Source organism: Oncorhynchus mykiss, chromosome 10, assembly GCF_013265735.2.
Source record: "Oncorhynchus mykiss isolate Arlee chromosome 10, USDA_OmykA_1.1, whole genome shotgun sequence".
NCBI classification, from domain to species: domain Eukaryota; kingdom Metazoa; phylum Chordata; class Actinopteri; order Salmoniformes; family Salmonidae; genus Oncorhynchus; species Oncorhynchus mykiss.
The window spans coordinates 57,400,417-57,425,372 of NC_048574.1; the positions used below are offsets into that span (position 1 = coordinate 57,400,417).

The 24,956-nt window shown below is 43.6% G+C and overlaps 1 protein-coding gene and 2 non-coding genes across 3 annotated transcripts; 1 reads left to right on the plus strand and 2 right to left on the minus strand.

The window, feature by feature from the left end:
- On the minus strand, positions 1–92 carry trnar-ucu. Its single transcript is given in 2 exon segments — positions 1–36; positions 56–92. It is a non-coding gene; the product is annotated as a tRNA-Arg (tRNA).
- Positions 93–627: 535 nt separating this feature from the next.
- trnak-uuu lies at positions 628–700 on the plus strand. Its single transcript has one exon. It is a non-coding gene; the product is annotated as a tRNA-Lys (tRNA).
- A 1,400-nt stretch (positions 701–2,100) lies between these two features.
- On the minus strand, positions 2,101–24,790 carry patl1 (PAT1 homolog 1, processing body mRNA decay factor). The gene is made up of 18 exons (XM_021619133.2): positions 24,634–24,790; positions 23,320–23,422; positions 18,049–18,548; positions 17,719–17,799; positions 17,290–17,496; positions 16,557–16,664; positions 16,137–16,223; positions 13,401–13,603; positions 13,068–13,212; positions 12,039–12,156; positions 11,618–11,715; positions 6,784–6,843; positions 6,151–6,296; positions 3,861–4,020; positions 3,571–3,696; positions 3,280–3,371; positions 2,792–2,941; positions 2,101–2,402 (listed from the first exon to the last, which is right to left on the minus strand). The coding sequence occupies exons 1-18, from the start codon at positions 24,646–24,648 to the stop codon at positions 2,381–2,383; spliced, it is 2,421 nt and encodes an 806-aa protein (XP_021474808.1). The 5' UTR covers positions 24,649–24,790; the 3' UTR covers positions 2,101–2,380.
- Between the last annotated feature and the right edge of the window lie 166 nt (positions 24,791–24,956).

Below are 24,956 nucleotides of genomic sequence, written 5' to 3' on the forward strand. Positions count from 1 at the left end.
CGACTCCGGTGGGACTCGAACCCACAACCTTTGAATCACTCCTCAAGTGCTTGACTAGAAGTCCAATGCGCTATCCATTGCGCCACGGAGCCACCTGTTGATAAATTACGCACTACCTAATATAACGTTGCGGTGTTTTGTGTGTGTACACTCGTTACTAACAACGTTACAATGGTCGCGTCATATGTGAAGGAAGACAAGTTTATTATTATTATTACTTTTTTGGTGAAGGAAGACACGTTTAGATGTCGAATGCTGTTTGTGTACATACCATAAACAACTCAGTTCCACAAAAAAAAGATGAGTGCATTGTAAGTGAATAAAGTATAATCTACATTAGCCCAGATAATTTTGCTGTGGTATGCATTGAGTAACAATAATGCAATTTGCTGGTGGATTCTGGCCGAGATCTGAAACAGTTTAAGTTTAGCTTGCCACGGACGAGTTTTGCAGTGCAGAACAAAAAGGGACAGCTATTTCGCGTTGTCAATAGAGAAAGAATCACATGTTGTTTAGTGAAATAAGCGAATATATGGCGCTAGCTGACATTGTAACTATATGAACAGCTGGCCCTGAGACGAGGTTAGAGATTTGTTAAAATAACATACGTGGCTAGATGAAGCCAGAGCCCGGATAGCTCAGTCGGTAGAGCATCAGACTTTTAATCTGAGGGTCCAGGGTTCAAGTCCCTGTTCGGGCGATATTTTTTTTACCTGCTAAATATTGCTGGACAATCTACATTTCATTAGCTAGCTAGGCGGCTGAACGAACATTTTTCACTCACATGCGTGAGTGTTTACACTAATTTGTTAAATTCACAAGGTTCGTTTCTTATATTTGAAAATAAAAAAAGAGAACCGCACACTCTAGGAGCTCAGATGCAAAAATGTAATTACCAACGTTTCGACAGCCAAGCTGACTTCATCAGGGTATAATCACAAACACTGCGGGATGACTCGTTTATGTAGTGTCAAAAGACACAGGTATCTGTAATCGTGGCCTAATATCATTGGTTAATTATCAAATATTAAAATGGCATACAAACAACAAATTGATAATTGGTAATTACATTTTTGTGTGCGGCTCTCTTTAATTTTCAAGTTTACTCCGCTAGCCAGCACCTCGCCCAAATAGGTGTGCGTTTATTTTTCTTCTAGATCGTTTCTTATATTTACCAGTTTGAAAGGCCTCCAAGCTGTAATTATGTAATAGGGTCAATAAGAAATAAAGAATAGCAGTCTACTTTCACATTTGATTGGAATATCACTTTAAGGGCCCTCTGGTGAACGTTTCTCGATGTGGGGCTCATCTGGGCATTTCCCAAACATGCCACTATGTGGAGACATAGACCATGTACAGTCTTGTACTGTTTGTCTTTATGGGCTGACCCTTTTCAGTGCTCGACTTTCGCCTGCATAAAGTGGGTGCCCATTCAACGTAGCCTAGAATTACGTGTCTATTACTTCTGAACAAAATAACTTTGTTCTCATAGGCTTACAATGTCATTTTAACAGTCACTAAGGTTATATTTGGTGGTGATCTTTGCAAAATTATTTTGGATGTAGCAGTTGGGAGCTAGAACTCTAACGCTCATTGACAGTCTGTAGCAAAACATTTTACTTGAAGGTGACGTGTTTAATTAAGTATGCCGTTTATTTGCAATGACACGCATATTAAGCAGGACATTCATACAAGCCTTAACATTAGATGCATGCTTTTTTTGCTTCAGTTCTATGAACTCCCGTCTTCTGCACCAAACTTGCAGTAGTCACCCTAGTGTGGCAATGTTTGCAAACACAGAAAGTGGTCTATAGGCATCTTATTTCCAGCTTCTCTGATGGAACAGTATTGCTATTTTTTGGGAATCCTGCAACACAGTCTCATCGATGCATGTGTAAGTGACAGGCAAGGTTATTGAATGATAAATGAATGATTCTAACACAATATATGCAATTCAGCATACCCTTCTATTCAAATCTATTTATAGTAGAGTGCATACATTTTAATGTGGCCTTTGTGGGAATCGAACCCACGACCCTGGTGTTGGTAGCTCCACTTTCACAAATGAAATGAGTGAAAAACCATCACAAAACAGTTGAGTACAATAGAAATACTTTTAATTTGATGTTTTATCACAGGCATCAACGTTAACAAGAATTTAAAAAAAAGCTGATTTAATTCTCTCTCAGTTCAGTTCATTTCTCTCGCTCACTCACACGCGCATCCCCATACACACCCAATGGACAAAGAAAACACTGACAGATTCTGCTGGATTAAAATCATCATCAACCCTAGTAGACATCCTACTCTCTTCTGCACAAACATACGATAGTGCACGCACACGCTTCAACTGGGGTTTTCTTGATGTCTGGAGTCACTTCTACCTGGACAATGCGGAGATCCTGAGAAAGGGAGAAGGTTTTATTGTGTGAAAGTAGTGAACAGATAGGGTTACAAAGTAAATATCAGGTCGTCAAAGAAAGTGGTGTCCTAAATCCAATTCCTCCCATTCTACATTTTAGTCATTTAGGAGACGCTCTTATCCGCTAGGCTAACTACCGCCCTCATTCTTTCTGAAGTGTATGACAGAAATTCCACCTCCAACTGGGACGCAAACTCACAACAATCAACACCTTAACACAGTGTACTCAAAAAGCGTCAAGGCATTGTGCATGTGAACTTGTTTAACCCCCCCCTGCCCCATGCTTTTCAAAACATTGAATGGGGAGGGAGGAACAGCACACTTCTGGATAATTGAAAGTGGGCAAAGGACACGTGAGACTGTACTCACTGTAACTTCTCCTGCAGCAGCTCCAGCCTCTGTCGGTCTACGTAGCGCGAGAAGAGAGAGAGCAGGTTGGGAGGGGTGAAGAGAGGAGGGGACAGGGACGAGGGGGGCACATTGAGCAGCTCCCTGGTCACAGAGAACACCAACTCCGTCCTGTGAGAGAGATGAGAGGGAGGGAGGGAAAGAAAGAAGCAAAAGGACACAGACAAGGTGGAGAGAGTTAGTACACTGCAACCACAATAAACAAACCTTAGTGTTTTGAACATTAAAAACAAATATGTTACAGGTTTGTAGTTGCTGTGTGTGTTTCCGAACCCTGTCGCTAGGTGGAGACATTGACCATGCATCATTAGCTATTACCGGTACCTTGTTTTTATGGAACAATTCTAGCTAATATTGATAAAAATGTCAAATCTAACAACCATTTTAAATTTTGCCAATCAAAAAACACACACAGGTTTATGAATTAGTAAAAGGAGGGCTGTGCTCACCATCGATTGTCATCCATGAGTTGACAGTTAAGGTCGGAGCTTTGCATTCGCTCTCCTTCACTCAGGATCAGGTAAAGCAGCGTCACACCAAACTGGGAGGATGGAGAGAGGAGAAAAGGAAAGAGAGATGGTAGAAAAGGAGAGATGGGGACAGAAAGTGAGTGCACTGACTTCATGCCATCATGGGCTTATTTATCATCATTGAACCTTAACCATCATCACTGATAGACAGAGAAAGGTGCACTATTTTGCATCATTCTAACAGCAGGCAGATTGTATCAGTGCAGGTACCTTATTTTGCAACACTTTGGACAGTTGACCCTCGCTGCCTTGCAGCTCCTGCAGCAAGTCTGTGAGGGCAGCGCTAGATAGGGAAGAGATCACCACAGCAACGGGCTCCACCAACCAGCACAGCGCCTGGGGGAGATGGGAGGTGCAATTATAGACCACTTATGAGCATTATATACATCTACGTAGGTGAGTCTGTGTGGGCTTGAGCATCTCATTGAGAACAATCATTTTTTGCAATAAAGATCCGACGCTAACCAACTGTGTGTGTGTATGTTTGCCTCCATCTATACCTGGTCCTGTTTGTCTTTCTTGGCCAGGGCGTGCAGGTTCCGGGCAATCCCCATGACAACGGTGGCAGCCTGCAGCGGAGGCAGGAATGGGATGAGCCTGGAGATGAGGCGCTTTCCCTTACGCACCGACATGATCAACAGACACTGCTCGTCACTCACTCTGCGGGATGGGAGGGGGGGGGACAGTTGGAGGAGGGGGGGGGACAGTTGGAGGAGAAGGAGAGTGAGTCTGTGGTGAATATTAATGATGGGGGAAGCAAAGCCTTTCGGGACAATTAGGGGTTTCCGCCAAATAGTGCCAGGAGGAAAAATGTTGACTGAAACTTAAGTGAACATTAGTGACTGCTGGTTCGCTGATGGAGCGGTAGAGATGCAGGGTATGGGGGGGTCATATTGTCACCCCCTCCTCTCCTCCAAATAATTCCAAATCGTTCCCTAGCCCCTTCGCCCTAGGCAATTGTGTACACTACCGTTCAAAGGTTTGGGGTCATTTAGAAATGTCCTTGTTCTTGAAAAAGCTAAGCAAATTTTTTGTACGTTAAAATAACATTAAGTTGATCGGAAATACAGTGTAGACATTGTTAATGTTGTAAATTACTATTGTAGCTGGAAATGGCTGATTTTGAATGGAATATCTACATAGGCGTACAGAGGCCCATTATCAGCAACCAACACTCCTGTGTTCCAATGGCACGTTGTGTTAGCTAATCCAAGTTTATCCTTTTAAAAGGCTAATTGTTCATTAGAAAACCCTTTTGCAATTATGTTAGCACAGCTGAAAACTGTTGTGCTGATTGAAGCAATAAAACTGGCCTTTAGACTAGTTGAGTATCTGAAGCATCAACAACTGCTCAAGCAGAATAGGAGTTGATGCCTTCACACAGCACACGCGGGCTGTCCAGAGCAAAAAGAAGTGCTCGTCAATCCACTCGCTGTGCTTATTTACTTTAAGGGAAGTGAATTACAAAAGTAAACCTTCAATAGTGAACCTACTGCTGGCTGCTGATGATAGACTGCAAAAAGAACGCTAAAAAAATCCCCACCTAGCATTCGTTTTGACTAGCCTACTGGAGCCAGATAGACATCTATTTTCTGGAACGCATTAAAGGGGCAACGTCTTATTTTGAAATGCAAAACAATTACCTTCTCAAAATGACATATTTTAGAAACAAAATTATTGCAACTAATCCAATGTAATGACACTGCTTTTTCACACCATAATAACAATATGTAGCCTATTACTAGCTATATAGATATATATATATATATATATATAGAGAGAGAGAGAGAGAGAGAGAGAAAGCATGCCAACCCATAGGCCCTGCATGACCTTAATGCATTTTAACCACACCAAGTCCAGGGCCAATAGATTTTTGGCCGACTGGCCAGAAGGGGCCAGTGACAAAAAAAAAAGCTAACCTGTTGAGTGTAGGGGGCAGTATTTTGATGTTTGGATGAAAAACATACCCAAATGAAACTGGCTATTTCTCAGGCCCAGAATCTAGAATATGCATATAATTGTCAGATTATGAAAGAAAACACTCTAAAGTTACTAAAACTGTCAAAATATTGTCTGTGAGTATAACAGAACTGATATTGCAGGCGAAAACCTGAGGAAAATCCAACCCGGAAGTGCTGTCGTTTCTGAAAGCTCTGTTCCATTGCCTGCCTTCGCTCCATTTAAAGGGATATCAACCAGATTCATTTTCCTATGGCTTCCACATGTTATGAACAGTCTTTAGACAGAGTTTCAGGCTTTTATTTTGAAAAATGAGCGAGAAAGATCACATCGCGTCATTGGATGGCTGGGTGCCAGCAGCGTTTTGCATGCGCAACAGCTTGGAGCAGACATTTTCTCTCTCTCTCCTATTGAAGAAGGTACAGTACGGTTGAAATATTGTCAATTATATATTGTAAAAACAACTTGATTATAAAAAAAACGTTTAACATGTTTCTACGAACTTAACATGTTTCTACGAACTTGGTATGCTTTCGCCTAAAAGCTTTTTTGAAATCTGACACGCCAGGTAGATTAACAACAACCTACGCTGTGTTTTGCTATATTGCACTTGTGATTTCATGAAAATTAAATATTTTTAGTAATTTAATTTGAATTTGGCGCTCTGCAATTCAGAGGATGTTGACAAAAATGATCCCGCTAACGGGATGGGTGCATCAAGAAGTTAATGTTGGACCTTGCTCACCTCGTCTTCCCACTCCTTCCCCTTGAGGGAGCTGTAGAGTGTGGGTCTTGTCCCCCCCACCCACATACCCCATCCCCCAGTCTCACCTGTCGTCCCACTCCTTCTCCTTGAGGGAGGCGTAGAGCTGCAGCGTGTGGGTTTTGTGCTGCTCCAGCAGGGCCTCTCTCTGCTCCTCTGGCGTCTGCATGAAGCGCTTCTCAAAGTCCTGCACCTCCAGCAGCAGACTGTACATCTGATGGAGGAATAGAGGGGGGGAGGGAGATCACGTTAGGGTCCCCAGAGTCCGAATCTCGAGTGTTTTAGGGGGATACGTGGTAACATGAATAGTAGTGCAGCGCTTCATAGAGAATATAGGTAGTAGTAACAACTGGTTACAAATTTGAAAGAGAGAAAAAAAAGAATATATATATATATATATATATATATATATATATATATATATAAATAATATATATTTGCACACTATAAACGCTCCCAATAATTTTACAGGAATCACCAACGTTTAGGCACATAGTAACTGCTAGCTAGCTACACAAGAAGGTACTAACACAAGATGGTTACAAAGAAATAATGGAGTGTCTACAGATATAACACATGTTAAGAGTGAGAGCACTGCAGATGGTTCAAAACAGGCAGAGGAAGTTCAAACCAAGGTAACATATCATTAATACAACCACAGAGCTGTAGAGACAAGTCATTCTCCCCTTCCTTGTCTTTACCTTCTCCACAGTGTAGAGGATCTGCCGCCTCTTATTCCACACCTGTTTCTCTCTCTTCTCCTGTGTGGGACAGAGGGAGCGGTTAGAGGTGAAGAATAATGTACTTCTGCAGTGTTTCCCAACTGGGGGAACGTGTGACAGAAATGTGCAAAAAAAAAGAGGAATATATATGAAATTGGATGTTCAAGTTATTCCAATCTTAATAGCCAGGAAAACATTTACTGAGGTCACTGGTGTGGAATCTCTAGTTTATTTTATATTTATAGGCCTACTTTTTAAACTTCGGTGCGCATTGCTCGGCCCGCCTGTTGACCCTCTGCTTCACGCTAGTGGCTCACCATTTTAGTTAACAGCTAGCTTTGAGCAGAAACTAGCTATGGCTCAATGGCTAGAACGCACTGTTCCAAGCAGCAGTAGCAGCACTAGCGCCAGCTCAAGTGAACCCGTGGAAAAAAGAAAGTTCACAAGTCAAAGAAGTGTAAATTTCATGAACAGTATGTCCTCTTCGGTGTCACCTCCTGTATCCTCTGCGGCGACGTGCTCTCAAATAATAGCATGAAACCAGCCCATTTACTACAGCACATCAGCACCAAGCCTCTTTCCTGTGTGGATAAGACCAGTTTTCCGTTTTCAAAAGCGGTCAGAATTTAAGGTAAGTTGAGAAAAATGAAAGAAATCGACCAAAGCATTGGAAAGGATTCATATGCTATGTCGCTACTTGTTGCCAAGTCAAAAAAGCCATTCGCAATAGCCGAGGAGTTAATTTTGTCTGCTGCTGTTATCCTCACTGAAACTATGATCGATAAGACAGCAGCTGACACACTGAAGATAGTGCCATTGTCAAATAACACGGTGTACTGTAGAATCGATGACATGGGCATTGATATTGTTGATCAAGTGGTGCGAGAGTTAAATTCCTGTTCATTTGAGCTGCAGTTAGATGAGCGGACGGATGTCAGTTGGGAAGCCCAGTTGATTTGCGTTTGTGAGATAGAAACATTTCGGAAATTAATGAGCACCTTCGGTCCAGTGAGAAGCTAACGGGGAGAACTACAGGATGAGTTTCACGTTATTGACAGCTTTTTCTCAGAAACCCTGTGAACATGTGTGCACGGATGTCGCGGCATCAATGACTGGGAGAGTAAAAAGATGAATTGCCCGCATAAAGTCAAGCCGGACATTGAATGGAATCGCTATGAGTCACTATCAAAAAAGGCAGTGAAAGTGATGGACTTTATCCAGTCCAGTCCCATGACTGCTTGGAAGGCTCCGCGGTGACAGTGGGACTGAGTACCAGCAGCTTACTGCGTCACACCGACGTCCGTTGGCTATCCAGAGGGAAAACGCTAGAGGCTTTTTGAGCTGCGGGCCAAAGTGATCTTCTGTCTGAGCACTCGCCCTTGTGGCCGTGTTGGAGGACACAGACCGGGTACCCCGCCTTGCTGATGTGTTCGTATACTTTTTTTTACAGGTGAAGTTGACAGAGCTCCTATGGTGCAAATAGTAAGCTCACATTTATCCAAACTAAGTAAGTTCAATTCCTACTTCCCCGACATTGAAAACAAGTCTGCTAAACTTGACTGGGTGAGTAATCCTTTCATGACTGACAGCACCAACAGTCCTACCAGACTGCAGGAAAATCTTCTGTATGTGTCCTCAGACCGTGGCCTGAAGATGAGGTACTCGGAGACAACACTGTTCTGGTGTGATGTGAAGGAAATGTACACAGAATGAACTGCTGCCCTTTGGCTCTGCAGGATTATATGAAGTGATATTTTCATCCATGACCCTAATCAAGACCACATACAACAGACTTGACTTGGAGAAAAGCCCGATCACTGCCGTTGTCACCAAGACTGACAAAGATTATGAGTGAGAGACAACGTAAACTTTCCCATTGATTGGAGATGTATTGTATTGGGAGTATGTGTATAAAAGGTGATCTTTGTTTTTGTATAATTTCTCTGGAAAAAAATGTAAGAATTTATTTTTATTTCACCTTTATTTAGCCAGGTAGGCAAGTTGAGAACAAGTTCTCATTTACAATTGCGACCTGGCCAAGATAAAGCAAAGCAGATCGGCACATACAATGACAGAGTTACACATGGAGTAAAACAAACACACAGTCAATAATACAGTATAAACAAGTCTATATACGATGTGAGCAAATGAGGTGAGATAATGGAGGTAAAGGCAAAAAAGGCCATGATGGCAAAGTAAATACAATATAGCAAGTAAAACACTGGAATGGTAGATTTGCAATGGAAGAATGTACAAAGTAGAAATAAAAATAATGGGGTGCAAAGGAGCAAAATAAATAAATAAATTAAATACAGTAGGGAAAGAGGTAGTTGTTTGGGCTAAATTATAGGTGGGCTATGTACAGGTGCAGTAATATGTGAGCTGCTCTGACAGTTGGTGCTTAAAGCTAGTGAGGGAGATAAGTGTTTCCAGTTTCAGAGATTTTTGTAGTTCGTTCCAGTCATTGGCAGCAGAGAACTGGAAGGAGAGGCGGCCAAAGAAAGAATTGGTTTTGGGGGTGACTAGAGAGATATACCTGCTGGAAACAGGTGGGAGATGCTATGGTGACCAGCGAGCTGAGATAAGGGGGGACTTTACCTAGCAGGGTCTTGTAGATGACATGGAGCCAGTGGGTTTGGAGACGAGTATGAAGCGAGGGCCAGCCAACGAGAGCGTACAGGTCGCAATGGTGGGTAGTATATGGGGCTTTGGTGACAAAACGGATTGCACTGTGATAGACTGCATCCAATTTGTTGAGTAGGGTATTGGAGGCTATTTTGTAAATTACATAGCCAAATTCGAAGGATTGGTAGGATGGTCAGTTTTACAAGGGTATGTTTGGTAGCATGAGTGAAGGATGCTTTGTTGCGAAATAGGAAGCCAATTCTAAATTTAACTTTGGATTGGATATGTTTGATATGGGTCTGGAAGGAGAGTTTACAGTCTAACCAGACACCTAAGTATTTGTAGTTGTCCACTTATTCTAAGTCAGAGCCGTCCAGAGTAGTGATGTTGGACAGGCGGGCAGGTGCAGGTAGCGATCGGTTGAAGAGCATGCATTTAGTTTTACTTGTATTTAAGAGCAATTGGAGGCCACGGAAGGAGAATTGTATGGCATTGAAGCTTGCCTGGAGGGTTGTTAACACAGTGTCCAAAGAAGGGCCAGAAGTATACAGAATGGTGTCGTCTGCGTAGAGGTGGATCAGAGACTCACCAGCAGCAAGAGCGACCTCATTGATGTATACAGAGAAGAGAGTCGGTCCAAGAATTTAACCCTGTGGCACCCCCATAGAGACTGGCAGAGGTCCGGACAGCAGACCCTCCGATTTGACACACTGAACTCTATCAGAGAAGTAGTTGGTGAACCAGGCGAGGCAATCATTTGAGAAACCAAGGCTGTCGAGTCTGCCGATGAGGATGTGGTGATTGAGTCGAAAGCCTTGGCCAGAACAATGAATACGGCTGCACAGTAATGTTTCTTATCGATGGCGGTTAAGATATCGTTTAGGACCTTGAGCGTGGCTGAGGTGCACCCATGACCAGCTCTGAAACCAGATTGCATAGCAGAGAAGGTATGGTGAGATTCGAAATGGTCGGTAATCTGTTTGTTGACTTGGCTTTCGAAGACCGTAGAAAGGCATGGTAGGATAGATATAGGTCTGTAGCAGTTTGGGTCAAGAGTGTCCCCCCCTTTGAAGAGGGGGATGACCGCAGCTGCTTTCCAATCTTTGGGAATCTCCGACAACACGAAAGAGAGGTTGAACAGGCTAGTAATAGGGGTGGCAACAATTTCGGCAGATAATTTTAGAAAGAAAGGGTCCAGATTGTCTAGCCCGGCTGATTTGTAGGAGTCCAGATTTTGCAGCTCTTTCAGAACATCAGCTGAACGGATTTGGGAGAAGGAGAAATGGGGAAGGCTTGGGCGAGTTGCTGTGGGGGGTGCAGTGCTGTTGACCGGGGTAGGAGTAGCCAGGTGGAAAGCATGGCCAGCCGTAGACAAATGCTTATTGAAATTCTCAATTATGGTGGATTTATCAGTGGTGACAGTGTTTCCTATCTTTAGTGCAGTGGGCAGCTGGGAGGAGGTGTTCTTATTTTCCATGGACTTTACAGTGTCCCAGAACTTTTTTGAGTTAGTGTTGCAGGAAGCACATTTCAGCTTGAAAAAGCTAGCCTTGGCTTTTCTAACTGCCTGTGTATAATGGTTTCTAGCTTCCCTGAACAGCTGCATATCACGGGGGCTGTTCGATGCTAATGCAGAACGCCATAGGATGTTTTTGTGTTGGTTAAGGGCAGTCAGGTCTGGGGAGAACCAAGGGCTATATCTGTTCCTGGTTCTAAATTTCTTGAATGGGGCATGTTTATTTAAGATGGTTAGGAAGGCATTTAAAAAAATATCCAATACATTAGTAATACATTAGTATTATAGTAATACTTAATTCGCAGTTAAAATGACAGACTAATATTTATATTCAACATAATTTAGTCCATTTTACACCTAATCTTGGAATCACGGCGGTCGCACGCGCATGAGGGGGTACTTCAGGCAAGTTTATTTAGAGGTACAGTACCCAAAAGTGCTTGGGAACCACTCTACTACAGTATCCAAAATAATAAATGTTGTCCTGACTCCATATCAATGTAGGAACAACTGACAGTATGATCTGGAGTAGCGAGAGAAAAACTATATAATAAGAACAAAGCGTGATAAGGAACAGGGAACATACTTCAGAGACAAAAACAGCAGGAGATAGAATGGCAGAACTCATGAGACACAGGAGTTTAGAGAGATTGTGGTGTGTGTAGTAAGTACCTCGTCATCAGTGCGACTGGTCACCACTGTGTCGATCATCTTCCTGGGGTTGTTGACGCTGGACACAGTCAGCTTACCCAGTGAGCCTGCAAACTGCACTGTGTGGGGGGGGGGGGGGGGGGGGGGGTGGACGATACACACGTATGTTACAGATGCATCCTCAAAACACACAAAGGTGATGAGTATTCATTTAAATTTTAAATCAGACCTTGGTTAAAATAGTATTGGTTTTCTTTCTAATACTATATTGAGCTTGCCTGGTGCAAAGGAACCAATGCAATAGTCCCGAAAGTGCTAACCCTGCCCATTTGGTACACCAGGTAGTGTGCCAAACGCTATTTAACTGAAACAAATATATACTTTTGATCCAGGTCATTGATCATGTATCCTCCGAGTTTTCTAATAATGATTAATGAATTACCTGGTCTGTAGGTGTGTTCCAGCTTGGCCACCTGGGGGGTGATGAGTTTGGTGGTGTGCTCCTTCCTCACGCCGTCTCGGTCTCTCTCCTGCCTCTTCTCCATCTTCTCAAAGTAATTCTGCCGGCCAACACAAAATTGGCATCCATTTATTTATACATTTGTGCAGTTAATCAGCCGTGGACAGGGACAACTACTGAAAAAAAAAGTTTCCTTATCATAGAAATCCAATAAAAAAAATGTATTAGGATAATCCTAACTATTTATTAACACTCAATTAAAAAGGTGGAACTCTGACAACAAAGGCCAGCGAGACCTATCGGTCTCCAGAAGCAGGTGAACAGGGATTGGGGTAGACAGCCAAGTGGAACTAATAAAGGATCTGAATGACAGGATTGGAACAGTGGTTTCCCTGGCATACATCCTGATCTCGTTTATGACATGCTCCCTCCTTATCGGTCCATCTAGGCTGGTAGCGATCAGATAGAAATACAATGTGTAGAACCAACATGCTTTTCTGTCCATGTAAGGACGGGTGTCAGCTACATAAATTATATGTTTATTTAATCCCATTCTAGGTTGGTCAGTAGGACAGAAGGTGACGGAACAATCTGATAGAAACAGATTGTGTAGAGCCGACATGCATCTCTGCAAGAGGTTGTGTCTGGTTTATAACTAACATTTCTATCTGTCTTGTTCAGAACCTCACGCCCCTACACTGACCTGGGTGGGGTTCATTAGGGAACACCGTAGAAAAACGGCTTGCAACTAAATGACAATGAGCGTTAATTGGACAAAGTCTAGGTAGTCCCAGTTTCAACCCATTTTCTTCCATTGGTGCCTAGTGAATAAAACACTCGCTCATGTTCTTTAGGGCACACAGAATACATTTTTTTTTAAAAGTTAAAAGATTTCGCACCAGAAAACAAAAACAGAGACAAAGTACTCGATCCCAGTTTCAGTCCATTTTGTTCCGTTTGGTGCCTAATGAACAGGACCTTGACTTTTTCCATTGACTTGGCTGTACTGACCTGGTAGTAGTAGTCATCCAGGTAGGGATCAGTGCTCTGCAGCTGCATCATCTGGATCTTGGCCACCCACTCCTTCTCCCTCTGGGTCATCAAGTTACTGTAGGGGTCTCTGCTCCGCCAGTCCCCCACACGCCCGCCACGCTCACTGGGGAGAGAGATGATAGAGGGGGCAAAGTGAGAAAGAGGCTCCACAGCTGCAGGTTAGTTGAACATAATGCATTAGCAATTCAAGGAAATTTGTGAGGCAATGTATGGCAACAGCACTGTGGATGTATATGGAGATGCGGATGCTGGGACAATTCAAATTATTCACACACACTTCAGTCTACATACCCTCCTCTACTCTGCATCCTCTGGGTGAGCATGCGTCGGTGCTGGGGGTGCAGGTGCGTGGTGTTGTGCCGGATGATGGGACAGGGTACGTGGTTGTGGTGGGGACCCATCCTGTGGGGAGGGGGCTGGCCGAAGAAGGGCCTGAAGCCTCCGCCGCCAGGCAGCAACGGGGGGCCCTGACAGCCCCTGGGGAAGCCAGCAACCTAAGAGGTGGAGAAAGAGAGAGAAGGAATGAAAAAAATAGAGGAAAGGAAGGGAGGCTGGCATTGAATGTGTGTTGTGGAAATTCACCACCATGGACTCAAACTCAACGTAAATGAATCAATCTTTATTAACACGTCCGGAGAAGTTCACAAACTCAATCCAAGCTTGATGAAAACTCTGAAAAGGGCGTTCCATTTCAGTCCTTATATACAAACAGGTTATATAAGCATGATTTATTATTAACGTTGGTTCCTGCATGTGACTGACAAGGCTTCTTCTCTTAACGGGGACCGTGAAACTGAGATACTCCTTTTGGTTCCCAAAGCAATGTTCTGGGCGTCCTGCCAATTGGTCTGAGGTGGTCACAGTCATCTGCACCAACCAAGATGGAGTGAGAGGAGATTTCAATTCAAGGCTCTCTCTTCAAACAAAATGTTCCCTCACACGTGTTTATGCAAACACCCATTTTACATAACAGTATGTATAAGTTCACAGATATGTTGTACATGTGAATCATTTTTGCTCATAGGGAGTGTGAATGGGGTGTATTCCCTACGCACCAAACGGAAGCAAAAGGTCTGAAATAGGGAGGGACCAAATTACTGTTGCAACAATTTTTTCTACGGTATGCACTTATGAATGAATACACCCTGGGTGGCCTAAATTTTGAGTGAGACGGCTCAAGGGGAGTGCATTCAGGTGTACAGATGAGAACACAGGTGAGTGTTTAGTCCACTGGGGAGTTTAAATCAAATCATCTCATAGCATGTATATCTTGGTGGGGCAAATTCCCAAAACTTTTTTTTTAGATGCATACCAGCAAAGCCACAACACAATACATTCATTGGACCATAACAGTGACAAACAGTACCCACAAATTGTTAGGGCCTAAATAAAGCTGTCCCAACACCTTACCACTGTTACACCTGGCTATCAGCAGAGCCATGTCTGGCAGCGAAACTGTTCCTTCAGCCTCATTAGCTGATTTGGTTGACTTCCTTAAACAAATGTGGTTTCTACTGACAATTGAGATGTACAAAAAATGGCATAAAGGTGCGACGAGCGAATAAGAGGAAATCCGTCATTTCGATTAAGAAGTTAATGAGCGAGCGAAGACAGACGTAGTCAATATAACTATTTGTTCCGCACTTTTGAAATGTACTGCGACAGAATTCAGAACATGGGCCGTTCTTACAGTGTTCTCCCTGTACACCAAGTCAGAACCGTAGGAGAAATAAAGGGGGCATATAAGCTGACAATGAAAGCTCTTACAATATTTGACGATGACATTTCTCAAAAACAGGCTATAGGCTACATGTGCACCACCAAGTCAGAACAGTAGGCTAAATTATGAGGGGAAAATGGACCAAATAATTAGGGTGAGGCACACGGGCTACTAACAGCTTACTACACAACATACACTTAGTATTAGTTTCTAAGCTACGGCATGAATATCTTCCTGGCATATTACATCATTTATGCAGCAACATACAATTTTGTCATCAAAGTCTGGCATTCTCTGGATTCATGGTGCTTTCAAGACAACTGGGAACTCGGGGGAAAAAACAGGTCGAATCATGACGTTAGTGATCTTCAGGCCGAGCTCTAGAAAGAGGCGCGAGATCCCGACTTGGAATTCCAAGTTGGATGACCGCTCAAAATGTATTTGCCCAGTGGGAACTCGTTTTTTCCCCCGAGCTCCCAGTTGTCTTGAACTCACTGAAGCCTGAGATTTCCAGTTGTTTTGAAAGCGACAGAAGTCATGTTGAATTGACAGCATGGCCAATGTTGAATGTTTTCCTTTGAAGCTTGGGAAACAGACCCTTAAATCCAGACTTGGACCACACATCCACTCCACTGAATAGCAGGCTAGTGGTTGAATAGCAGGAATGTTTTGTAATCTTTATGTCCAGTGGCCAATGAGCATCGATACATTTTTATCTATATTTACTCTTCATATGACAAGGATTATAAAGGATGCCAGTAGGTTGTCGACTTCATTCATGATGACTGCTAACTTGATAGCTAATATTTTGAAAGTATGACGTTGACATGATCAGTCCAATCAAAGGTAAAGTGATTTGATGTCATTTTATCTGTGGTCAATACCTTGAGCCTTCTTGGATGGGCACTTCTAATGTACCTATGGCAGCACCCAAGGGGATTGAATTTACAAGTTCTCCCCATAGAGTTTGCAGTGACAGTGTCCCCATGAGTGACAGAACACTGAGCCAATCACGGTGCAACGAGAGAACATTACCAACCCCTACGCTCCATATTTTCCGCTGGCTGCCCCACCACAACAGAAAGCACCAAGTTAGGCAGAAACACCTGTATTTTGGAGTTGCCTTACTCAAGAAAGGAAAAAATTGAATGTTTGTATGCAGCTTTATTAACTCAATGATAATATATATATATATATATTTTTTTACATTGTTTGCAAACTGATATGTGACACATTAATGCCAAAACAACATGCTAAACTCTGCCCCACCTGACCTGAATGACGGGTCACCACTGGTTGAGTCTCACCTGAGAGTTGAGCATCTGGGCACGTTGGATCTGGGACAGAACGGGACCCACGCCGGCCGGGAATGGAGGACGACAAAGAGGAGAGTTCTAACACAGACAGAGAGAGAATCCAACTCAGAACCAACACTGACCTGGAACCTGCAGTGAGCTAGAGAGACCATCCATGAGCCAAGCTATTGAGCCAAAACCAAGGTAGCCGCTATGGAATAATTAATATTTTGTATTTATTTATATATCCACCCTCACGGAATTACCTGACCATGAAAAGTCAACCCTCATTCAACAATTGGTCAAAAACACCACAACAGTTCAAACAACCAAAATAAAACTTTACACTCCTCAATGTCACATGCCCCACCTAATAAAGCAAGGGAGGGCCAGAGAGCTAGTCAAAGGAGAGAGGGAGGTAGGGGGACTCACAGCCATGTTTAAGAGGGTATTGGGGGAGATGCGCTCAGGGAAGGAAGGGGGGTAGCGGTGTTGGTGGTGGACCGGGGCTCGCACATGAACGGTGGTGGGGTGGTGGATCTGCAACACACACAGGAGAGAGATTCAATACAACTAATTAGCCTATAACTGTACACAGAGAGAGGGTTATCTCTGGCTTTGCAACAGATAGAATGAGAGTAGAGGCAGAAACAGGATGATAACAGCAAGCACTAATAGTATAATAGTGGTCTCAAACTTCATGCCCGTGGGCCTCCATAGTGTGACTCGGGGGCCAGATGTGGCCCGTGAACTGGAAGTTTGAGACCACTGGTCTAATAATTATGAAAGGGAAAGGGGGATACCTAGTCAGTTGTAGAACTGAATACATTCAACTGAAATGTGTCTTGCGCATTTAACCCAACCCCTCAATCAGAGAGGTGCAGGGGGCTGCCATAATTGACATCCACATCTTCGGCGCCCGGAAAACAATGGGTTAACTGCCTTGCTCAGGGGCAGAATGACATTTTTACCTTGTCAGCTCAGGGATTCGATCCAGCAACAGTAGTTACTTCTGCAGAATAATGCCATATTATACAAAACTACATTGAGAAGGGCAAATAACTATTTTAAATATAAGTGGGAGTATTCTGCATACAGAGAGATGAGATAACAGTCCAGAATGATTACTAAAAAAAGGGAGAAAGGGACGAATTTTCTCACTGACCTGCTGCTGATGATTCATAGCATGACTCATCGGCTGCTTGGGCGGAGTCCCGATAGGCACAGCCCTCACTGGTGGGCTTCCAATCACGGGTGAGGACGAGCGAGGCGGGGGGGCCCTTTCCGAAAAGTCCCGCCCATCTTCGCTCATAACTGGCGGAGGCCGATTGGGCAGCCCCACCTCTTTGATAATGGACATAAGTGGACTGTCCTGGAAAGAAGAGAATTCAACAATCAATAAAATTGCTTTAAACTAGACCTGGTAAGTCGTTCAGAGTGCAAATGTGCCAGTTATATTGTTTTTCATGTACAGTACAGGGCCACATTCAGCAAGGTACAACGTAGCTAAACCGTTGTGCCTTGCTGAAAACCGAAAAGCAGTTCTTATTTGACAAATTCAGGAAGTACATCCCTCTTACAAAAACAGTCTTACCTCCATTTGAGTGATTAGTCCAGGGGTGACGCTCACAGGCCCAAATCCCATGTTGTTCTCCCAGATATTGTGTGAGTTCATCTAAAAGAGAGAGGCAGAGGAAGAGAAAGTGTCAGAAGGCGCCAATCCACTAGCGATGCATAATATTCGTCCCTCATTGAACCAGCTGATCATTCCTTCTCCAAACCCTATAACGCAGTTCTGCAGCATATAGAGCTACAGAATACTAGATCAGTGGTTCTCAAACCTCTCCTTGGGGACCCCCAGACATTTCAAAATGATGTGGTAACCAGTTCACCTTATTCACCTAGTCAAGACCTTGATATTCACCTGTTGCATGGGGGCACCCCCTCGGCGTAGGAGGTGCTGATGCTGCTGGTAGCTCAGCAGGGAGGGATGCAGTGGGCCCGGGGGCAGCCCTGACGGGGTCAGCTGGTGGTGGGAAGGGAGCTGGGAGGGGTGGTGCTGCTGCTGGGGCATGGAAGGGGGAGGAGGGAGACCAGTGGACCTGTCACCAGGCCCGGCTGGACCACCCACGCTGGCGATGGCCGGGTCCGCCCCGAGAATCAACATGGCTAGGGACTCGGCTAGGTCGCCTCCCCCCCTCTCCTCCAGGCCCGGAGGGGGCATCGAAGAGAGGGAGTGATGTGGTGGGGGGAGGGATGACGGGTGGGGGACGCGACTGGCAGGAGGAGGGAGTTGAACGGTGGAGGAGTCTCCACCTCCCATTCCACCCATCCCTAGTCCCCCTAGACCTAAACCTCCAAGTCCGTCGTTCTTTCGTTCTTCGAGCTCTGCGAGCCGCTTGTGCTCCTCCTGCCAGTCATCATCTGTAGGAGGTAATAAGTCATTCCATTATTACAGGTGTCATCCAGGTAATAAAGACTGACTGACAGGAGGTTCTAACAACAATAAATCTAGGACAAAAACTTTGTCTTGACATTTCATAACTAGATCATTTTGTTCATAAGTCCACGGGACAACTTATTCGTTGTCATTCTAAATGTCCTGAATAATGGAAAGGAAAATACTGTTGGGTGTGAAGCAATAGCCTACACGATTGCACACAGTGGACTAGGCGACGCACAGAAACATACGAAAACAGCCAGCAACCGTTAAGCACACCGTCAGAACGTTGTCTCGCTGATGGCACCTCAAGGTTTCCATGGGCTTCTTATCAGCCAATTGATAAGACTTTCCATAGTGGTTCCAATCACTAGTAGCGTAATAGTACTCCTCCAATCTATAGAGGGATATTCAGTACGTTGCTGACAAACAGCATGTTCAAGGCCCTCGAGCGACTTGGCCTGAGTAAGCCGCTGTCCAGAATATCTAATATAGTCAAAACTGATTCATTTTCTATCTGCACAGCGCCTTACTATTCAACGTATAGACTTATGCGGTTAGAGTCGTTTCAAGGAAATAATATTGTAGTTTTATTATATTGATCATTTGATTCTAGAGCAAATTGAAATAAAAGGGTATTTAAAAGGTTTGAGTTGTTTATTGTTATTGAAATGTGTTTGTCATGTAGCCTAGGTTTATTTGTTATTAGTATGTTTACAGATTAGATTGTTCAAGTAAACTGTCCAACCCAGTAGGATTTATTCTGTCAACACCGTAGAAACTAGATAGAAGCCTAGCTATAGTAGGCCCATAGTCAGGTTTAAACCAGTTCCCCAACCAACTGTTCTACACACACTAAATCGCAACATTTCTATTTCTATAGGCTAGCTAGTTATGTTACAAAGAGTGTCTATAAAAATAAATAAAATAAAAAATAAATGTTTTTTTTTTAAGTTGGCCTTTAACCATCCAAACATTTTACATGATATTCTGTCCATATAAACACGGTTATTTTAGGGCATAAGTGAACCAATTTCAGTAGGCTATATACACTGCTCAAAAAAATAAAGGGAACACTTAAACAACACAATGTAACTCCAAGTCAATCACACTTCTGTGAAATCAAACTGTCCACTTAGGAAGCAACACTGATTGACAATACATTTCACATGCTGTTGTGCAAATGGAATAGACAACAGGTGGAAATTATAGGCAATTAGCAAGACACCCCCAATAAAGGAGTGGTTCTGCAGGGGGTGACCACAGACCACTTCTCAGTTCCTATGCTTCCTGGCTGATGTTTTGGTCACATTTTGAATGCTGGCGGTGCTTTCACTCTAGTGGTAGCATGAGACGGAGTCTACAACCCACACAAGTGGCTCAGGTAGTGCAGCTCATCCAGGATGGGACATCAACGCGAGCTGTGGCAAGAAGGTTTGCTGTGTCTGTCAGCTTAGTGTCCAGAGCATGGAGGTGCTACCAAGAGACAGGCCAGTACATCAGGAGACGTGGAGGAGGCCGTTGGAGGGCAACAACCCAGCAGCAGGACCGCTACCTCCGCCTTTGTGCAAGGAAGAGCAGGAGGAGCACTGCCAGAGCCCTGCAAAATGACCTCCAGCAGGCCACAAATGTGCATGTGTCTGCTCAAACGGTCAGAAACAGACTCCATGAGGGTGGTATGAGGGCCCAACGTCCACAGGTGGGGGTTGTGCTTACAGCCCAACACCGTGCAGGACGTTTGGCATGTGCCAGAGAACACCAAGATTGGCAAATTCGCCACTGGTGCCCTGTGCTCTTCACAGATGAAAGCAGGTTCACACTGAGCATGTGAGACGTGACAAGAGTCTGGAGACGCCGTGGAGAACGTTCTGCTGCCTGCAACATCCTCCAGCGTGACCGGTTTGGCATTTCTTTGGGGGGCCGCACAGCCCTCCATGTGCTCGCCAGAGGTAGCCTGACTGCCATTAGCTACCGAGATGAGATCCTCAGACCCCTTGTGAGACCATATGCTGGTGCGGTTGGCCCTGGGTTCCTCCTAATGCAAGACAATGCTAGACCTCATGTGGATGGAGTGTGTCAGCAGTTCCTGCAAGAGGAAGGCATTGATGCTATGGACTGGCCCGCCCGTTCCCCAGACCTGAATCCAATTGAGCACATCTGGGACATCATGTCTCGCTCCATCCACCAACGCCACGTTGCACGTTGCACGCTTTAGGCCAGGTCTGGCAGGAGATCCCTCAGGAGACCATCCGCCACTTCATCAGGAGCATGCCCAGGTGTTGTAGGGAGGCCACACACACTACTGAGCCTCATTTTGACTTGTTTTAAGGACATTACATCAAAGTTGGATCAGCCTGTAGTGTGGTTTTCCACTTTCATTTTGAGTGTGACTCCAAATCCAGACCTCCATGGGTTGCTAAATTTGATTTCCATTGCTAATTTGTGTGTGATTTTGTTGTCAGCACATTCAACTATGTAAAGAAAAAAGTATTTAATTAAAATATTTCATTCAGATCTAGAATGTGTTATTTTAGTGTTCCCTTTATTTTTTTGAGCAGTGTACATACACACACCACACGCAATATTCTGACTTGATCAATCGCATGCAGCTCAGATTCTTTTCTTTATAGACAATGAAGAGATATCAATGTGCGAAATAATATTCATATGGCCTACTTCCCCAGCCAATCACACACACACGCGGGCGAAAGAGTCGAAGACAAAGGAGTTTGCTTCTGCTGCAGAATAGAACACGTTGCGGCGGAGCTTCAGTAAATGATAACGTCTTCTGTGCCTTTGTCATTCAGAACGAGAAGAGTTTGTGGTTGGCCCAGTCTTTCATGCCACCAAACGACCGACAGACAGACATACATAGCTAAGCTAACCATATGCCTTGCATTCTGACAGTCTCAAAACAGTAGGGCTCACCCGATTTACTCAACTGATCGATTGTTTGGTCAATAGGCTGTTGGTCGACCAAGATGATTTTGGTTGAGCAGTCTAAAATCTCAACAACAAAAAAATGTATGGCACGAGACACCCGTCGGATTCACTCCTGTCTCAGTGGACTAATTGATTGCGGAGGTTGCAGAGATGGCACACCAGTATCACCAGTAGTACATTTACCGTTAATAACCATCATTCTAAACTACAATGTTTATGTTTGGTTATAGTAATTTCTGTTAATGCATTCAATATATTATTATTACAGTCTTTTACCGTTCTCACTGTTGGAGCGGTCACGTTGTTTGCGGACCACACAACCTAGGCAACACTTGTGAGGAACAAGTTATTCTATTCATTGGTGGTTTGTTTGTAGCGCTCCTGTCAATGTTGAGTAAGGACACGTACCTGATTATACATTGAAGTAGGCCTAGGCTACCTGGTCTGTGCCTAAATGTAGGCCTATAAAATGTGCCCATTTGGGGATCCGATAGCATTCCCAAATGTCTTAACTCACCACCACTGTGGAACTTCAAACAGCAAGTAAACAAAGTCTGTTTTTACATCCATTGAGAATGACAATAGTTCTCCAACGTAGCCCATTTGAAAAATCTTGCCAGCTCTCTCTCCCTTTCGATAACCACTCAACATGAAAGGGGGAAAGCAATTGACTGCTCTGATCTGGTGGAAACGTCATGAAATAAACCTACCCGATTACTTCTTATTCCCTGTGTATGTTCAGAGCAGGAAACTCTTGAGGGTCCAGAATATTTTATTCAATGTTGCAAGTTTGCTAGTGCCAGCTTCAGGTCAACCCAAGTTAATACATTGTTTCAAGTTTGTTGGAGACAGGCATTGTGTAACCAATGTGATTTATAGGAGATTTACTTTTGATCAGGATATTTTCTACCTGCTAGCTGCAATGATTTTATTTGTTGGATTCATCTAGGCTATTTTTTTTTTACATTGTTAGCAATGGAAGTTACTTTTAGAATTTTGATTAACCACATGATAATGACTGCGATATGAAGACTATTATAAATTAAATATTATACAAATCATAACTGGCACTCGGATCGGTAGAAATGGTAAGATAAATTGAACCCCCCCCCACAGTGTGCTCAAAGCATTAGACAAACTCAGTAGCCTACATATAGTTGATTTTATTGATTGGTCGAAGGAACAGACGACTAGGTCGACCAAGATTTTTTGTTGTTGTCGGCGACAGTCTTACAAAAACATACAACTTTACAATGCGTGAACTTCCTATTCTTTATGGGCTCGTTTCTCAAACATAGCTTTCGAGAACTCATGGGGGCTTACAGCCGTTCCCCCCTTTGGGTTCTCAGATGCTCCACGTGAACTACAATCCTGACGCTCTGTTTTAACGTAATCCTTGCTTGCGGTTTTGGAAATGGTTGGAACTTAACTTTTGTACCGGCGAGAAATAATCTTTCAAATACAAAAGCTACACTTACTCTACGCTGTTTTGCAAAGTTGCACCCGGCAGCCTCTCGCTGAGCTACCACACATCCTCTCACCTTGCGCTCGCATTTCCATTAGACCATTCCATATTTCTGGTCAGAACCAGGTGTTATTCAAAACACAGCTGGGGTGCAACTTTGCTAAACTTTTGTATTAGAAAAAGTATGAAAGTGACTCTCCAAATGTTTCCAAAACTCTATTGTGTGCTAGGTGTATTTGTAATTAGACAGAGAGCATTTCCCTCACAAGGCTAAAGGAGTCATCCAACGGCCCAAGGTTATTATAGTCTTAGGTGTTTTAGTCGGTTGACGGGCAATTGTGACTCACCGATGGCTCCATCTCCGAAGGTGTCGTCGTTAAACTGGTCAATCTCATCTTCTTCTTCTACCAGCCCCTCCTCCTTCTCCAGGGTACAATCTTCATCAAGGGACTGGAGGGAGAGAGAGATGAAAGGAAGCAAGGAGTTAGGAATGAGAGAAAGGAAGGCAGGCGAGAGAGATAGGAGGGAGAAATGAGGTATGAGAGAGATATGGACAGATGACAGAGAATCTGAGAAGCAACAAGAGATGTAGATAAATGGGATATTGACTGTTGCTGAAGGGTGAGGTCATCAAGAAATGGAAAGATTTAAAAAACAAGTCTAGAATATTGTTTTTCGTCAATAAAAATATTTTCTTTACACAAATGTCATTAATAGGATTCCAGATAGAAATATTCTGGTCAGATTTTCAGATTTCTAAGCAAGCTCCTCAAGCAGAGACTGACCTTATCCGCAGATATGGCACTTGAGCACAATATTACAGATGACCCTCAATTTGACAGCGAATTATTAGAACCCCGTAGAAATACTATTGTGACTATTTCGAGAACCCACGTGGATGGGAGGTCAATTTTGCCAGCTAACGTTAGTTAGATCCACAACAAGATTGATTGGTGCCACTAGTTTAGAAGGTGGTAGCCCAAGATGTAACGTTACTTTTAAAAAGTTAGACGCTAAAGCTAAGAAAATGATAGTTTAGAAGATGTGGAAAAGAACAGTTCAGCATTTCACAGGCAGAGTGATATATGTGCCCTTTACCAATCGACTTACTTGTCAACTATTACTTGTATTTCCATTACAAAGAAGTGGCCGCACAGTCAAACATGAGCCATCTATCTAGCCATCTCATCCCCTATCAAGACAATGTTTCCCAGCCAAGATAGCGATCCAGAAAAGCTAGCTAGCTAACGTTAGCAGGAAAGGCTGCGCAAACTAGCTAACGTTAGCTTGTTACATCACACGGTATCCAAGTCGACAGTATCAAACTTGGCACATTTCCTAAAAAAATAAATGCACCATTCTTTAGTGTTTGACTTTTACGTTAGAAAAAAAGAATCAAAGCCACATAGTGTTGAGCCCGAGAGCCATGACCATACTCAGTTCACTGGACACACAGCAGGCCCGTGATGGGCGGGGGACAATATGCCAGGGAAAGCCTGGTGCTTGGTAGGCCGCACCGAGGAATTTTATCAACGGAGTCGATAAACAAAACCCCAAATCCCCCAGAAAATTGATATATTGGCCACATTTCAACTCGTCTTGAGGGAACGCTAGCTAAAATGTCTACAGAAATTGCCAGACGTAATATAAACACTGCTCACCTGAAAACGGAACATGTATCTTTAGTCCGTGAAAGGTAAAATTCTCCCAAGTGTCTCTTGAGGAAGGCTGCGCGCAAATTACGCAAGTCCGCGTGAGCGAGGCAAGGTCTATGTGCACGAGTACGTACGCAGGGAGCGGCTGCGCCGCACGGCTTGCAATTACTTTTTAGTTCATGCATTTTATTATTATTTATGACTAGATTCAAGGTGCATTGACATACATTTTAACATTGTCTTCAAATTCATGCTGGGTTAAAAGTTACATAAAACATTATTGTGCACTCGCAGTAATTTACAGTAGCACTAAATGCAGACATGAAAAC

Bases quoted from the DNA above. Each gene is read 5' to 3' on its own strand.
- patl1 (XM_021619133.2), bottom strand. The intron at 16,665-17,289 runs GTCAGTGAGAAA...TGTGTGTTGCAG, and splicing joins CTATGAATCATCAGCAGCAG to ATCCACCACCCCACCACCGT. The intron at 2,942-3,279 runs GTGAGCACAGCC...TCTCTCTCACAG, and splicing joins CTCATGGATGACAATCGATG to GACGGAGTTGGTGTTCTCTG.